The 17747-nt window shown below is 35.9% G+C and overlaps 1 protein-coding gene across 7 annotated transcripts in view; it reads right to left on the reverse strand.

Annotated features, from left to right (window-relative positions):
- CDH18 (cadherin 18) overlaps positions 1-17747 on the reverse strand; it is a 530347-nt gene that overhangs the window by 17790 nt on the left and 494810 nt on the right. For all 7 annotated transcript variants that reach the window (XR_009208059.1, XM_058421421.1, XM_058421423.1 and 4 more), the window contains one exon: positions 3513-3634. Coding sequence is in view for 6 of the 7 variants with exons in the window: in XM_058421421.1 (XP_058277404.1) it covers positions 3513-3634 (122 nt within the window). In the remaining variant the exon portion in view is untranslated. The remainder of the gene's footprint in view (positions 1-3512; positions 3635-17747) is intronic.

Below are 17747 nucleotides of genomic sequence, written 5' to 3' on the forward strand. Positions count from 1 at the left end.
GCAGCTTCAGCTTTTTTTGACACCATTGTGGATAAATTTTCATCCTGTTGCCCTATGCTATATAAAACATTCAGTGACACTTTACAGAATGCTGCTTCAAGAACATGCCATTCTGCAACAAAATTACCTTTGATCAAGGTCTCAGTGACAAGTCTAGTTTAAAAGGTATTTGGTTTTAAGACTAAGTTCATAACTCAAAATACACTGTTTATATTCCCTGATTTCACACATGTAAATTCAAGTATTCCCTGAATTCATGAATGTATGTAAAAAGCACCACACGGTATAAAAGTTATGCTTTTTCATATAGAAAATAAATATTGTATGTTTACTCAGATAGGTCAAAACCATTTTGACCTGATTTTAAACAGAAAGTTCACACATTCCCAGAAAAAAAATTTAAGACATTAATTCAGCAGTGAGAAACAAAAGTATGTGTCATCTTGAAAACCAAACAGTCTATTAACTCTTTTCTAATTAATTGGTCAAGTACTTAATAACCTATTAGCAGACATTAACATGTACCTTGCCAAGCCTGATTAAAATAAAAATGCAGACACACAATCTCAGCTTCAGTAAAGCCCAGCTGACAACACTGATAGGATGAAACTGAAAGGTCATGATATCGTTTTAAAGGCAAGACATGATGAGAAAAGAGAATTTCAAGAACTGAGGAGACCTAATAGAAGAGGACAGAAAGCAGGTGCTAAATTCTACTCAGAATCATTTTAGAATTGAATCAATACACAAGCAAATATACACATGAAAAATACATAACAGAGTCATTCCTTGCCAGCTAACATTGATTTTCTTTTTGGAAGATGGCAAAATGTCATTTTCCTACATGGGCTAAATTTCACAGTCATTCACAAAAATCAGTATATGTCTAGAAGTCAGTATTCTCCAAGCCTGAATGTTATCTAAGATGAAATCATGGCTACTTCATCTACTTTAATACATAATATCAAAACTAGGCTTCACTTGGAATCTGTTGCAGATTCCTTATCTTCTCAACCATATGATTACTAAGTGACTAAAGCTGTCACGTCAGCATGGAAATTACTGAATTGTTGTCTCCTTATAAGCATTTTCTTTATTACATACCTTAGGTTTGGTCATTTAAACTTAAGGCTTAAGCATTAAACCCTTGAAGCTTTTTTTTTTTTTTTTTTTTTTTTTTTTTTTTTTTTTTTTTTTTTTTTTTTTTTTGTCCCCCTCAAAGCATAGAGCAGTGGAGGGAAAAAAAGCAGGGGATAGGCTTTGATGACACTGTGATTTCACTCCATAAAAGGGTCTTCTGATAATAAATAAGCAAACGCAAAACATCTTTCAGTGACTATCTATGAGTCAGTTTATCTCACACATAAAAAATTCAGAATAGATGTGATGAGGAAAGAAATAATGGATCTTACAGCACAGTGCAACATAGAAGCCCAAGTCAAGCGGATGTCCTCAGCAGTACTGAATTTGTAATTTAGGCATAAATATTATGAAATATTCTCACAGGATGTTGGATAATGCAAAGTTATACTATCTTTTTTGTTGACAGACAGACCTACTTGGATTTTCTAGCGTCTCAGTAAGACCCCTGAAGAACACTTCATAGTCATTGGATAAGATGGAAGGTCCTTGCACACATAATTGCCCCAAAGACAGGAAATAGGATCTCTTCTGTAAATTGTATATTACACAAGGAGAGAGATTTCACACAGTGATTTCCTTCTTATGCTGGGCCATTTATTGATCAGTATAATAGTAAATGTCTTATTAAGAGTATGATTATCAGCCCAACAAATCTACTTATGATATTAAATTGTTCAAAGAAGAAAAGAGGAAAGGCTGATGTTAAAGACTTTCCAATACTCAGTAGCCAGCCAATATAAAGATAAATTAAATTCATTCTACATAGACATAAAGTCTCAACTTCACACACCTGATGATGATCTTTGATCTATTACCTTTAATGATATTGGTGCTATGGCAGGCTTACTAGTGATTAAAAAGCAAAGTAGTTTATAGAAATTGCTATGAAAGTACTAAAGATCAAAGCAGAGATTTTCATATACTGTGAAGCATGAGCTATTTTACGAATTATAAACCACTGCATACCTGCATCTTGAATCTTGATTCTCTCTCAAGATGAGTAGAGAGGAATTAGAGAAAGTTTAAAGGAGGAAAAGATGAATGACCAAAAATCTGGAAGGGCTTTATCGTTGATTGCCCCAGTTAAATAGGACTGACTCAATCTGGACAAAAGACAGCTGAGGGCCAATGTGCTAGAGATTTATGCAGGTCACAGCAATAGTAAATAGAGATCAACTGCACTCCCTCTTTCTCTCCCAAAATAACTGGTAAATATTGATGGAAGACAGTATAGAACTATTAAAAAAAAAAAAAGTTTTAGATCTTACTGAAGCATGCACTTATGCAATTAAACTACAAAATTTCTTGGCACATGAGGTAGCAGATACTAAAAATTTATGTTTGTTGTAGGAAAATTTAGACAGGTTCATATGAGATGTTTATTAAAGGATTATTAAAAAATACACAGACCACATTTAGATCAGGAAACTACTAGCAAATGATCTGATACCAGGGAAGTCTTAGTGGTATCATACACATTTGCCACATTCTTGTACTGTGCTTTAGGTGTCAGGTTTTTGGTTCCTGGTGGAGTGAAGATAACTTTAATCTGTCTGCAGTCAGAGGACATATGGCATTTTTATAGTCTCAGGCTTAAAACCAGAAATATTTCAGTATGCATTTGTGCACACCCTTTTTAAGGATTTGATGAAAATAATGCTATTGCTAGTAATACATTCCTCAGGAAAGATGTGAGCTTATAGTTGAAATGTACAGCCTGTGCAATAATGAAAAACAAGAACAGTATTGTGGCTAAAACTCAATCTATGCAGAAAAGCAAAAGAATTTGGCAAAATTGTCAAACCTTGAGTTGCAATGGCATACATTATTCAGAGGAGCAGTGTCTGGAATATGATTCTGCTATTCAGTCACAGTTCTGGCCCTCCCCATGCTTATTGTTGTGAAAAACCCATTCAAGATCTTTTGTGTAATGACACTTTACGGACAAGGGCAACCAACAAGCAAAAAGTGAGGATGTGAGCCATGCTCACCAGCCATTTCAGTGAGCTGCATTTGAAACATTGCTACTATGTGGCACTCGGATGAGAGAAGTTAAATCTGCTCCATTCACTTTGTTCAGGATAGTGGCTTGTCAAATTCCATCCCTTATCTGACAGGATTAAAGTTTTACCTGTCTTTACAGAAGATAGCTTGGGTATTTTTTTTTTTTTTTGCAGCAACAAGAAAGAGATACTGAAAAAATGCCAAAAATTTCTTCCTTTTTCCTAATACAATTAAAATTTTAGTCAAATGCCAAATGGTAAAATGAAATCAGGAAGAGTTATGACATGTTCCAAACTTCTGACATATGTGACATTAACAAAGTAATTGTTGTTTATCACTGGAAGAAATATAGCTATGAGAGTTACCTGACCAGGCTTTGTATTTTCACAGACAACTACATCATAATCTCTGGCAAGTTCAGGAGGATTGTCATTGACATCCAGGATTCTAACACCAACTGGAACGTGGCTCACTAGCCCAGGATTGTCTGTAAAACACACAGAATGGTATTAAACCTTTTGAAATACTCAATATTGCATATCATCCTTAATTTAAAAGTGGTTATTAAACAAAATAACTAGATGAAAACTGGATGCAGCTAGAGAAATTTATGTAACAACATACTAAAAGATGTTTGTTGTGCTTTATTAAATATGAATGAAATGTTATGAAATGTCATGAAAAAATAAAAAGAGTGGGAAGTATGGCATGAGTCTTAAGTCACTTAAATCAGAGCTACTCTGGAAATGAAGTGGGAGGAAGCTGCTGGACTTGTACTGTCACACTGTATGACAAGAAATTATCAATTTCTTGGTAATGAATGTTAAATTGTCATCGCAGTATTGAATTAAATCTAATACAAAAAAATATTAAAGTATTTTTATTTTTCACTGTTCCTTAAAGAGTTTGGAAAATAAAATGAAAATATAATAATAAAATGAATAGGTATATATAAACTTTTCCCAAGCTTAAGTTCTGGATTCTCACAAGTTATTATGGCACTTCACACAGTAGTTACTGAGTGTGGCTTTAGCAGAAGAAAATAAAGAAAGTTTAGCAGAAGTGAGTCTGGTTTTTGCACAAAGAAAACAATATTTAAGTACCAATGCCTTAGGCTATGATCTGTTCTTTCATGAGAACTCACCCTCAGAAAGATTACACTCTAAAAAAAGAACAATAAATAGAATCCTTTCAATAAGAATACACTTTCCGTGATAAAATGAAAAAAAAAAAAAAAAAAAAAAAAAAAAAAACCAAAACCAACACAGTTCCTTTCAGTCTGTAACATCCTTGTTCTTACTTCTACGTACTAATGTAATTTTATTTTGCTGGAAGAATTATGTATTTAAACATTTTATTATTATTTAATACATTCCTACTGGAGTCTGTACAAGTATCAATTAGTTAGATGACGAACTTCATCTTACATTCACCAACTAAATGAGATTATCAGTAGAAGACAGTAAAGTCAATCTTTCAAATGGAATAAAATGGAAGAATGGAGTATTATAGATTGACATTCTAAAAGTTCATGTCTCTGTGTGTATCCTTGAGAGAGAAAAAAAAAAAAAAAAAAAAAAAAAAAAAAAAAAAAAAAGAGAGAGAGAAACATTAGTAGTCCAAGCTTCATTCATGGTGAAGCTTCATTCACCATGGTTATTTTGATCATAATCAATCCCTACCATGTTTCTGTTAAAAAGGGTCTTTTGTAAAATATCTTGTATTTGTCACACCTTTAATGATCTCTGCTTAGAATTCTGGGAAGCATTGACTGGCCATGTACTCGGCTTTAAAACCACCAGTGATATGGGTTCACAATGAAAGAATACTTGAGAATGTTGAAGTTTATTTGACAAACTGGGAGATCTCTCTTTTTCTGTTTTCACATGGGATACTAGCCAAAGCATATAGGTCTTAGAAGCTTCCTCAGATTTTTCATGTTATCTTTTTAGCTAACATAAGTATGCTCACATGATGATTTTAATTCACTTTTGAAACTTAGTCAATCATCCCCATAAAATATTAATAGAAAGGAGTTTAAAAAGTCAACAGAAGGCTTAACTAATCCTATTCCCAATTACCATTAGCATTAGAAGTTAGAAGAACATGCTCAGAAGACATTTATAGTCTTGAAAATTCTATTACCTTGCTAAAAGGTTCCTTGACTGTTTTCTTCATCTTTACCCCAAATCTATGGTTATCTTTGTAAGAGGTGAACTAAGAGATTAAACTGAACAATTGTGTTGAACTCAATTGAACTCAATTGTGTTTATGCAAGAATGAGGCTCTCTGTTGCCATCTAAAAACACCTTGAGTAGAAAACTTTGACGAAAGTTAAAATGCTGGGGATATATAAGTGAGGGAAGAATGACACTTGTCTGTCCACTAAGTATTTGGGAGAAAGGAGCCATTTATCTATCTTTGCTGATTTTTCTGAAGGAAGCAATCTTCTCTCCAGGAGAACATTTGCAGTATGAGTATTAGTACAAAAATATGTTTGTTCCTTTCTTGGAAGTAGGTCAAAAGCCCAGACAGTATAGATGTAACTTCTCTTACTGCTCAGTTAAATGTAACTTACAACTCATTTAAGTAATACCCTCTGTCAATGTAATCAGACAGTGAAATAATAATAATAATAAAAAGAGCTGTAATTATAATTACAGAATATGATAGCTATGGCTCAAAGAAACTTTGGGTTTGTGGCTTTGTTGGGGAGGTTCTTGAACATAATTTGTAAGGTATGTGAACTAGAAAGTGGTATAAATGAAAGGAAGGAAAATGCACATAAAGAGAGAATACACAAAGCATAATAAGGAGATAGAAAGCAGGGATTATTGTAAAGGGTTAAAGATTAATAAAATTATTTTTGAGGAGATTCATAAACTAACAAAGAATTTTGACATCTTAATGCTACAGAAAACCTGGAAGAGCTTTAGCAAGAAGGCAACAGAAGTTTTGATTATCAGATAATTATAAGATCATTGAAAAATCTTAGTTGAAGGGACTTCTGGAGGCCACTGGTCCAGTTTCCAGTTCAAAGCAGGACCATCTTCAAAGGCATAAGGGGCCATAATACATCTAAGAGGAAGAAAGCAAAAAAGCAGTGAGAGCACAGGGCAGTGGGTACCAGAGATAAAGGACTGCTCTGTAGGCCTGGCATGTTTGGAATAGTTACTGGGGAAGGAAAAACCCCAAACTTTTTAGTCCGGTGTATGACAAAAAGAGTTAAATGCTTTTGTTTCAGTACAGTGTTGCAGAACTCTTTGCCCCATCTTGAATGTGTCCTCTTGTATGCCTGTCACTACTGCCTGGAGCAATCTTACTCAGTCTGTTAGATTTGCAGTAGTTTTACAGAGAGATTTTATTGGAGATTCAGAAAGTTTACTTTTATTTCTTTTGCAGCTGTTGTGCAGTACAAAGAATGTATAAATACATCATCAGTTCAAAAGAGCTCTTCATGCACAAGGTAATATAAGTAACTCTCTGGAAGCTGGTACCTCATGGGATCACTGACATTTGCAGGGAAATTTCCATGCTGAAGGGCACTCACTACAAAATGCTAATGGTACATTATTAACACCACTTACCAAAACAGTCTTGAACAGTGTGCATACAACACAAATTTGCATGCAAGGCAACAGAACAATTTATAAAGGGGGAAGAGAATGAGAAGGAATTAAAGGGAATACAACTTTTTTTTGTTTTATGTTTTTAAATTTTGATTTTGAGACTCAACATATACTCCAATCTTTTTCAAGAATTCAATTCACCTGCAATCTCCAAACCAATCTAATAAGTGGCACTTTTGATAGCACATTTTTCTTAATTAGACAAATTTCTTGCATCAGTCTGGCAGCTTTCCAGTTTTAAGGTAATCAATGATGACATACATTTCAGGCCTGTGCATTACAAAATATTCTGTGCGCTATTATCATTATGCCTCAGGAGTATATTTTTCAAAGTGAATGCTCTCTGTTTTAAGGGGCAACTGAAGCAGAAATATTGCTCTGATTTACCTATGCTAGGGACTTACTTTTTTATGCTTGAGACTTTTCCTAGTATAAATATTTTTTCTTCCAGAATACCACACATTTGTAAAGTAAATCAATTTCATTATCACATCCTCTATTGTCAAGTCCACTCTGATATACAGAAGACCCAATTAACAGCCAATGTTAAGCCTTGACTCTTCTCTTCTAGTAGTTTCTGTGGCCAAAATTTAAAAGCACTATATAAGGGGAAAGAATTTTAGTACTTTTACTGATGTCTGAGACTTTCTTTTCACATTAACAAAATTCCCATAGACTTTATGAAAAAAAAAAAAAAAAAATCTATCTGAATGACTTTCAGAATAGAAGACCTAACATCAACAATATTTTTGGGGTTCTTTTCTTTTCTTTTCTTTTCTTTTCTTTTCTTTTCTTTTCTTTTCTTTTCTTTTCTTTTCTTTTCTTTTCTTTTCTTTTCTTTTCTTTTCTTTTCTTTTCTTTTCTTTTCTTTTCTTTTCTTTTCTTTTCTTTTCTTTTCTTTTCTTTTCTTTTCTTTTCTTTTCTTTTCCTTTCCTTTTTTCTTCTGTTAGATTACTGTAACCTGGTTCATAACTTTTTACTTTATAAGCCCATTATGACATCTTTTCAAGACCCTACGATGCAAACCAATACTTGGGAAATTCAACTAGCTCTGTATACCATTACTTTTTAAAGAAAAGTCCAAAGGACTCATTGCATTTCTCTAAAAAAGTTTTGTTTTAACACATTAGAAGAATTAACATAGATCTAGGAAGGATAAAGTACACTACCAAAACAAAGCTAAAGTGATGAAAGAATGTCAAACATGCAACTGAGAGTGTCAATATTAATAAAATACTGTGTTTAATTCAGGATGGTATATATATCATAAACTATCTAAATTTTCTGTCAAGGAAAAAAAAAAAAAAAAAAAAAGTAGAATTTAAGAATAAGGGTAATGTTCCAGTATTCTTTTATTAAGGAAATGGGTACTTCTAAATAATGTTAACTGATGATAGATAGCAAATGTTTTTATTGTTTTCTTGTAGCAAAATTTAACTTTTTACTGATGAACACAAAGCTGAAGGCACTGCTCACTTTTTTCTTCTTCTTTATTGTAATAGTAGTGACAGCAGCAGCAACTACAGAAGCAATAGTAACCATAGCATTGCAGTAGACCAAAAATATTCAAACCTTTCAGGCTGGAAAACCTTTCAGGCTGGAAAACCTTTCTTGCCTTAATGCAAGCGAAATTCTCACAGACAATTTTGGTGCTGACTTCCTGATTAGAACAGGGCACCACAAAACATGCTGATTCTGTAGCCAGAAATGCCCCTTTTGAGATTTCTGAAGCCTCACAAAGCTTCAAATGAGGAAATAAATGCCATGTAATTCCAAATTCTATCCCTGCTCTGGGGCCCCACCTTGGTAGTTGAGTCATACCCTACCTCATTTTCAGATGATAGCATAGAAATATCTCCATCATAGCTTTTCCCAGAGAAACAGGAGAAGAAAATCAAGCATTTCTAGCAGCCAATGACTAAACCAATATAAATGGGGAATAAACATTGAAATTGGAATTAGAAGCATCATTTCTTGAACAGGATGGAGAACTGCATTTCAACGACTGTTGGATTTTTTAAATAGCTTTTTCGTAGACTTTACGTATTGCGTTGATAAGCACATTTAAAAGAACAGCAGATGCTGCTATATCCACATGTTTTTTGACCACTTCCAGGAATTGTTTTTCCACTTCTTTGGGCAGCTTGTTCCAGTGCCTGACTACCCTGCCAATGAAGATTTTTTTTCCTAATATCGTTGAAATCTCTACTGTACAACTTTAAACCATTTCCTCTTGTCCTCTCACTTGTTACTTGGTAGAGGAGGCAAACCCCCACCTTGCTGCAACCTCCTCTCAGGTAGTGGTAGAGAGCAAAAACAGCTTCCCTGAGCCTCCTTTTCCACTGGCTAAATGGTTGGATTCAATGATGCTAGAAGTCTTTTCCAACCTTAATGATCATATGAAGCTATAAATTCATACTGTTATGATGCATTAGTAGGCACCTTGCCAAGGCTGAAAGTAAACTGTGTATCCTTGATAAGTTCAAACAGGGTACCAATATTGTGTCCAGCTCTCACCAGTAAAAAATAGCAGATAGCCAGGTCCTTGTCACTACACCATGACCAATTCAGTCTCAAAAATCAGACCCTGTAGATTTGTTTTAACAATCTACTTTAATCTCTTTCAGATTTAGGAAAATTTTTTTGTGGAAGATTCTGTTTCTTTGAAAAATAAAGTAAATGCTACCAACACCAAAAGTCTTTCTGAAACTGTGCTAGCAGGCAGAATACAAGTGAGGTCAAAGAGGAAGTATGAATGTGATTTTTTTTCCCTTGGTGAAGGCAGGGTTTGTGGTAACAGTTTTATTTCTGTTTCTGTTATGTACCTATAGAAATAATCAAAAATATAGAAAACAATATAAAAGACAATATTTCCCTCTAATAATGTTGAAAAAAAGTAGTGAATTTCATTGTTTAAGTCTATTCTTTATTACTACAAAAAATATTAGTTAAAAAAAACAGCAAAAAAAAAAACCAAACAAGACTGAAAATCACTATGAGGACATTTTATATTTATTGTAAGAAAAAAAAAAATTCTTAAAGATATTGTAAAGGAAACACTGTCTAAAAACTAAGTATTTGACTCAAGCTATTACTGTTATTCTTGGTTATGTGGAAAAATTTTAAATGAGACAATAAATTGATACAAATTCTTGTTCTTTTCTTTTAGTGTTGTATGCCAGGAAGTTATTAATCTGAAGACTTATTTCCTTCAGGCAATGCATATGTTTCTTTCATGTGTATCAAAATAAAAGAAATTGTTAATGTATTTTTGTCTTTTGATTTCACTTTTTGTAAAATAAATCACCTTGCCTCTTAATAGCATTAACAGAAATACTATGTATACTTTATATCTCCCCTCTAGCTTCAGTTATCCTTCTCCATATGACAGCCTCGTGTAGTGCCATCAGGAGTAATATATTTTAGTACCCTACCCAAATCTTGGTAATTTCTTTCCTGCAAACATAAAATGCAAAAAATAACTGTCAAAATCTTCTCATAACTTGCTGTTTAATGATGGTAATATGGGTAGCAACATCTCTGTGATTCTAAAGAACAGATATAACCACACCTCACTATAACAATACACTTTATCTGTTTATTTGATGTTATTATAGGACTTTCATTATTCAGCATCTCGAGGGTTTTTATATTTCACTGCTACATATTATTAGTTGTCTCTGTGAATCACGGAATCACAGAATCACAGAATGTCAAGGTTGGAAGAGAACTTCAAGATCATCGAGTCCAACCCATGCCCTAACACCTCAACTAGATCATGGCATCAAGTGCCACATCCAGTCGTTTTTTAAACACATCCAGGGATGGTGACTCCACCACCTCCCCAGGCAGACTATTCCAGTATTTTATCCCTTTTTCCAAGAAAAACTTTTTCCTAATATCCAACTTATATTTCCGTGGGCGCAGCCTGAGTCTGTGTCCTCTCATTCTGTCTGTTGCTGCCTGGAGAAAGAGACCAACCCCCAGCTGTCTACAACCACCCTTCAGGAAATTGTAGAGAGTGATAAGGTCACCTCTGAGTCTCCTTTTCTCCAGGCTGAAAAACCCCATCTCTCTCACTCGTTCTTCATATGGCTTGTGCTCCAAGCCCCTCACCAGCCTCGTTGCCTCCTCTGGATGTGCTCAAGCATCTCAACGTCCTTCCTGAACTGAGGGGCCCAGAACTGGACACAATACTCGAGGTGTGGCCTCACCAGTGCAGAGTACAGGGGAAGAATGACCTCCCTGCTCCTGCTGGCCACACCATTCCTGATCCAGGCCAGGATGCCCTTGGCCCTCTTGGCCACCTGGGCACACTGCTGGCTCATGTTCAGCTGCTGTCACCAGTACCCCCAGGTCCCTTTCCTCCTGGGCACTGTCCAGCCACAGCATCACGAGCCTATAACGCTGTAGGGGGTTATTGTGGCCAAAGTGCAGGATTCAGCACTTGGACTTATTAAACTTCTTCTTATTGGACTCTGCCCATCCATCCAGCTGGTCCAGATCTCTCTGCAGAGCCATCCTATCTTCCAACAGATCAACACATGCTCCCTGTCACCCTGGTTTTTCTGAGTTTTTTAAAGCCTTTTGATTGTTCATAGAACGGAGTCAGACTTTTTAGCTACTGTACAATATTAGAGCAGTTTTCACTTTTTCTTACACATGTAACATAAACAAATCCTTTGTTTTTCATTCTCTGTCCTTTGTTTGCATATTTCTAACCTGAAAACAAATGTAACTGACAGTTGGTCTGGCCATTCGGCTGAGGGGTGAAAGCTCCAGAAGCCAATCTACAGCCAGACCCACAAATGTATAAAAAGTAAGAAATAAACAGGCAGAGGGCTCTGGGCCTTGGCTCAGCCTTGGGGTCTCTCGGAGGAACAACTCTGCCCTGAGAAATCTCTCGTCTCCGTGTAATTGCTTTGCGTACCCCGATCATACTCCCAGCTTAGTGTCATCCGCAAATTTACTAATGAAAGATTCAATATCCTCATCCATGTCACCAATAAAAATGTTGAACAGAACTGGCCCCAGGACAGACCCCTGAGGGACACCACGGGTGACTTGGCCACCAGCTGGATGCAGCACCGTTCACCACCACTCTCTGGGCCTGGCCATCCAGCCAGTTCCTAATCCAGCAAAGAGTGCTCCTGTCCAATCCATGGTTTGCCAGCTTATCCAGGAGTGTGCTGTGGGAGACAGTGTCAAAAGCCTTGCTTAAATCCAAATAGACAACATCCACAGCCCTTCCTGCATCCACCAGGTGGGTCACCTGGTCATAAAAGGAGATCAGGTTGGTAAAACATGACTTACCTCTCCTAAACCCGTGCTGGCTGGGCCTGAGACCCTGGCCATCCTGCAAATTCTGTGTGATGAGACTCAGTACAAACTGTTCCATTATCTTGCCAGGTACTGAGGTCAGGATGACTGGTCTATAATTACTAGGATCCTCCCTCCCACCCTTTTTGTGAAAGGATGTCACATTGGCCAGTTTCCGTCATCTGGAACCTCACCAGTGAGCCAAGACTGATGGTAAATGATGGAGAGTGGCTTTGCAAGCTCATCTGCCAGCTCCCTCATCACCCTGGGATGGATCCCATCTGGGCCCATAGATCCTGTTTTCCTCTGAGTTATGTAACTGTATCTTTCTGTTATTGTTTTTTTATCAAGACTTATTAAAAAAAAAACCTTATAACTAGGAAGTCACCTTAATGTTTTTACTCTAAGTCTCGTAAAATAACTGTTCCAAACTTTCATTCTTGTGAGTTATCCTGACTTTTCATATATTTAAATTCCGAGCAGGGTTTGTTTGCAATCTATTAAAATGTGTCGAAAAATTATTTATTTGTGTACTATTTTGCAATGACTTTTTCCTGGTATCCTTTCCATAGCAGATATGGTATTGCATAGTCTATCAGTGACGTACTGCTCTAACTCAACACTTAGGTATTTTTTCCTCTGAAGTTCAAATAAGAAATACACATGGGAAAGTAAATACAGAAGATGTATAAACAAAGACAAATATATTTGTTTTGTTGGGTTTTTTTTTCCAATATCTGATTTTTTTTTTTTTTTTAACACCTTGGAGGTTCCTGTTTTTTTTTTCTGTAAAACCCGCTGCATAATGATGCCTCTTCAGTATTTTGATCTCTAATCCATTATGGTTTCAAAGCTCTGTATATACAGTATATTTTTTCATGGCCATTTTTTGCTGTCTTTTGATAGGATTTCATTAAGTCTGGGGGATATGACAGAATCTGGTATAAAACACCATTATTTCAGTTCTCCTGTTCTATACAGCCACTCCACAGCTTCAAAAATTAGGAACTCTTTATTGACCCTTCATACACAAGTTTCTGTAGTTTTATTCAAGTTGGTCCTTTAAGCAAATAGTGGAAAATGGCCTGATTTTCCATTTTCAGCTACTGGAGAGTATTTTGGAGACACTCAGGAACACTACAGCTAGGATCCCCAAACTGTTGATGATCTAATAAACCCAGAAATCCATTCTATACACTGATATGATAACCAGCTGCATAAGAGAAACATGTTAAATCTTCCCAGTTGAAGTTACCTTTAAAATCTTAAAAATATAAGCACTTCTCTTGATTTTAAAAAATCACATTTCTGATTAGAAGCACAGTTATTATCCATCTAAATGTCCAGTATTTTATGAACTCCAATAATCCTTTGATGTTAACTTCACCTGAAAAATGCATCAATAAGCTGGTTTGCTCTTCTTCTTTTTTTTTTTTTTTTTCATTTTCTCCTCCACATTAAATACACAGTTCCCAGGATCAAAAAAATCACAGAATAATCGACTTTAAAGGTGCCTCCATAGATCTACAAGTCCATCTCTTCTGCTCAAAGCTGGTTCTACAGTGTACATTGCTCTGGGCTATGTCCGATTGGGTTCTGAATGTCTCCAAGGCAGAGAATTCACAACCTCTCAATGTGACCTGTTTGAATTTTTGATCAATCTCACAGTAAAACCATTTTTATTATTTGGTTTAAATGAAATTTTCTGTTCCTCGACTTGCACACATTGCCTCCTGTCATGTTACTGGATACTACGCAGATAACTCTTTCCTTGTGTTGATCTTTAGTCACCTCTTAGACTCCCTCTAACAATTATCTTAGCACTACTTCTGAGCCTTCACATCTCCAGGCTGAACATTCCAAGCTTATTCAGCATCTCCTCATATGAGAGATACTCCAGTCTTAATGATTTCATGACCCTGCACTGGAGACAGTCCAGTTTGTCCATGTCTCTTTTGTACTCAGACGCCCAGATCTGGGAGGATTCCTTGTGTGGCCTCACCAGGGCTGTATAGAGGGGAAAGATCACCTCACTCAGCCTGCTGGAAACAGGCTTTTTCACCCAGTGCAGAATGGCATTGGCCTCCTTTACCACAATGGCACATCACTGGCACCACGTCCAGCTTTCATCTACCAGGGTCTCAACCACATCCTTTCAAAAGCTGCTCACCTGCCAGTTGGCCCTGCATGTGAATTGGTGCATAGGATTATTCCTCTCCAAGTACTGGACTTTGAATTTCCTGTTATTAAATATTTCTTTGCTATTTAATTTTCCTGTTATTAAATCTCTCTCCATTTCCTGGTCACCCATTTCTCTAGCCTGTTGAGATCCTTGTCAACATGACAGCATGGTGTATCAATCATTACTCCAGTTTCATGTCATTTGCAAAGAGTGTGGGAGTGGCTGAGACAGCACTCTGTTCCACATACCATGTCATTAATGGAGGGAAGAGAGTATTGTATCCTGCATAAGACACTGGGAATACTTCCTAGTGACTGGACTCCAGCTGCAATTTCAGCTGCTGGTTAACAGCCCTTTGAACCTGTCATTCGAGACATTTTTCAATCCACTTCACCTTTCATGTATCTAGCCCATTCTTCTATGTGTCTAGTTCTTACATGAATCTCTTTCAATCTTCCTTAATTCTTACCAACTAGGGAGGTAATTTTGGAATTTGAATCAATTCCTGTCATTGAATGCTATCATTATAATGAATTCTAATTGACATATTCTACCCTCGTCCTTAAAATAGTTCAGCCTTAATTTTTCCACTTCCAAAGGGACTGACTGTATTCTCAGTATTGCTATGACTGTATTTCTTTCCTCTAAATCACTTTCATCTGTTATAAAACATTGTGTGTTTGCTCTGTACTTTCCTATTCTCATTACTCCTGTAATGAGTCCTGTCAAAGACTTGTTCAAAACACTTATTAGAGCTAAGCAAATTGTATATTCTCCCTCTTTCATACAGACATTTAAAGTTTTTTTCAAAGAATTCTAAGAAGTCAATTAAATGGTGATAATTCTATGTGAATCTGTATTTTAAAATATTACTACTACTATTAGTATTATTACTCCTTCCCCCTGGCCCCAGATTTAGTCTCTAGAACCTTCAACACAAACTATAGTACTACTTTATCATCTTATGCTCTAATACTATGAAGATATTTCAGGAAGCACCAATGCTGAAACAATCAAAGTAGATGCTTCTGGACACAAAAATTCCCCTCTTCCTCCGTGTATGCTGCTGTCTAAGAACAATGTATGTTAAAGAAAGAAAAGGATTGCCCATCCTCTCTTATGGTAATGATGTGCTTTAAGAAGTGACAGCAGAAACCTGCTGATTATTACAAGAGCATTAGTCCCACAGAGCAAAGGGGTAGGACTTGCTCAGATTTCAGAGAGGACCTTTGACAAATGCTGACAGCATATATCACATACAGATATGAAAAGTGAAAGTAAATGTCATATGAAAGGTTCAGAACGAATAAGGCTGAAGAATGAAGATATCATACAGTTGGGGGTAGAAATATAAGGCCGATTCTAAATATCATTTACATAAAATAAGCCCAGTTACAATAGTTTCCAAAAGGATGACAGATAGGTAGAAACTGGATTCTATTGGTGAAATGCAGCACAAAGTCAAGAGAGGAAAACTCTTCAAGAAACTAACTACAATCAACACTTTTTACCTGCAGAGCACTTCTTTTTGTTTAAGGAATACAATCTTTATGGGCCTTGCAGGTTCTGCCGTGTTCTTGGCCAAGCAAATGATGTCAGAAACTGCAAATGCCTTCTACTATCTCAGGTAAATTTGAGGAATACCACTCCCACAGATAAATAACGCTTTGGTCATAACCTTTGACTGATAGCTTTAGTCTTAGTTCTGCAATACTTCATGCTTGAACTTGAAAGCAAAAGCCACAAGACTAGATACAGGATAGATAGCACTTAAAGGAAGAACTTTGGCCATACACAACATATGCTCTTTCCTCCACCATAAATTCAATTATTAAGTTCACAACAGATTTGGAAGAGAACAAGAGTTTTGTAATTTCCAAATTATTGTAGATAAGAAAATGGTTGAGGAAGTAGACAAGGAAAAGCCATCTGTCATTTAGACTGCCTGTCAGCCTGTCTGTCATCCATCTCTTCTTCACTACTGTCTCTTCCTTTTTTCATAAATGAATTGTTTTTCCAACTGACACTATAGATTTACCTATTTTTCCAATGCCAGCTTTAACAGTAACAAAGGCAGCGCAGAGGACAAAAAAATCAGATTCTGTTTTACTGTAACAAATTGCACTTGAAACAGAATTCTAAGCAGAGTATCCAAAAAAACCCCAAACAAACAAACAAACAAAAAACCCCATAATTTTTATAACTAATTCCATTCTGTTTTAATTTTAAACATAATCCTCCTTCTTCATACTATTCTCAGCATAATACATGTACCAGTACTCTGTTGATTATGTGATGTGGTAGTTTTTTAGAAGCAAATAATGTGGAGAAACCTATGTTTAAGTTTTATGCTACTGAGATTTCTTTCTGTAAAATAATTGCATTTCAATGGTTTCCAGAAAAGGACTCATGACTACTCCTTTTTTCAGTGTCCAAATGTAGCTTTTAAAACTTTTTTTTTTTTAATTAACACCATTCACCTTTTTATGACTAGGCTTTAAGTATATTTTATCTTATTTTATTTTATGCTGAATTGAAAAAGCACATTCTATACATGACAACACTCTCAAGAACACAGGATTGTTAGTGCTTACTTTTTCAAAGAGCTGATCATAAAATTCTAGATCCTATTATTTACTACTTAAAAGTACTTAGCCCAAGATGTCAATTTAGTTGTGAATGTAGGTACAATAGTAAGAAACAATTTGTTGCCTTTATGAAATACATTCACATTGTAGTGCACCCCTACACCTGCGTAGGCGTTTCCATATTAGGAAAAGAGTTTGGGTTTCACCCCTGGAACTTTTAAGGAAGAAGAACCAGAAGCTTCCATGCTTTTATCACCATAATTGGCTCAGTCCCAGGACAAAGGCATCAGTTGGTTCCTTGAGTCGTTCCTCGAGGAATGTAGCTATTTTCTATTGGGCAGCAGGCCAAAAAATCCTCCTAAATCATTGAGTACTTAAGAGAGAGCACGGAGATTTTTCAGGGCTTTTTCGGTGTCTTAGCAGGTGCAAGGGACCTCTCTGCACCTTGCACAGCTTTTATTATTTTGTTTAGTATAGTTTGTTATATTCTTCTTTAGTTAAAACCTTTTTGCTTTTTCAAAACACCTCCAATTATGCCATCTCATTAATTATTGTCAAGCCATTTCTGGGGGGTTGCTGGTCAACCCTCAGAACTGGATAAGCCTTTGTGGGGCTGAAAACATACTGGCCTCATGCAGCCTGTATCACATTCATGCTGTTTGTTTTGTAGCATGTGCTAGGGCTGTAGTGGCAGAACAGATTAAGTTTTAACCTAGAGGTGAAACAGATGAAAGCAGACCAAGCTCAATAATATCAGTGGAACATGTTAGAGGTAAAACCTGCATTTTAACATTAAATTAAAAAAAAATATATATACATAAAAGCATTTCACAATTTTGTTTGAAATCACTGCCACTGAAGGATGGTATCATGAATAGTGCT

This window comes from Hirundo rustica, chromosome 1 (genome assembly GCF_015227805.2).
Source record: "Hirundo rustica isolate bHirRus1 chromosome 1, bHirRus1.pri.v3, whole genome shotgun sequence".
Taxonomy (NCBI): Eukaryota; Metazoa; Chordata; class Aves; order Passeriformes; family Hirundinidae; genus Hirundo; species Hirundo rustica.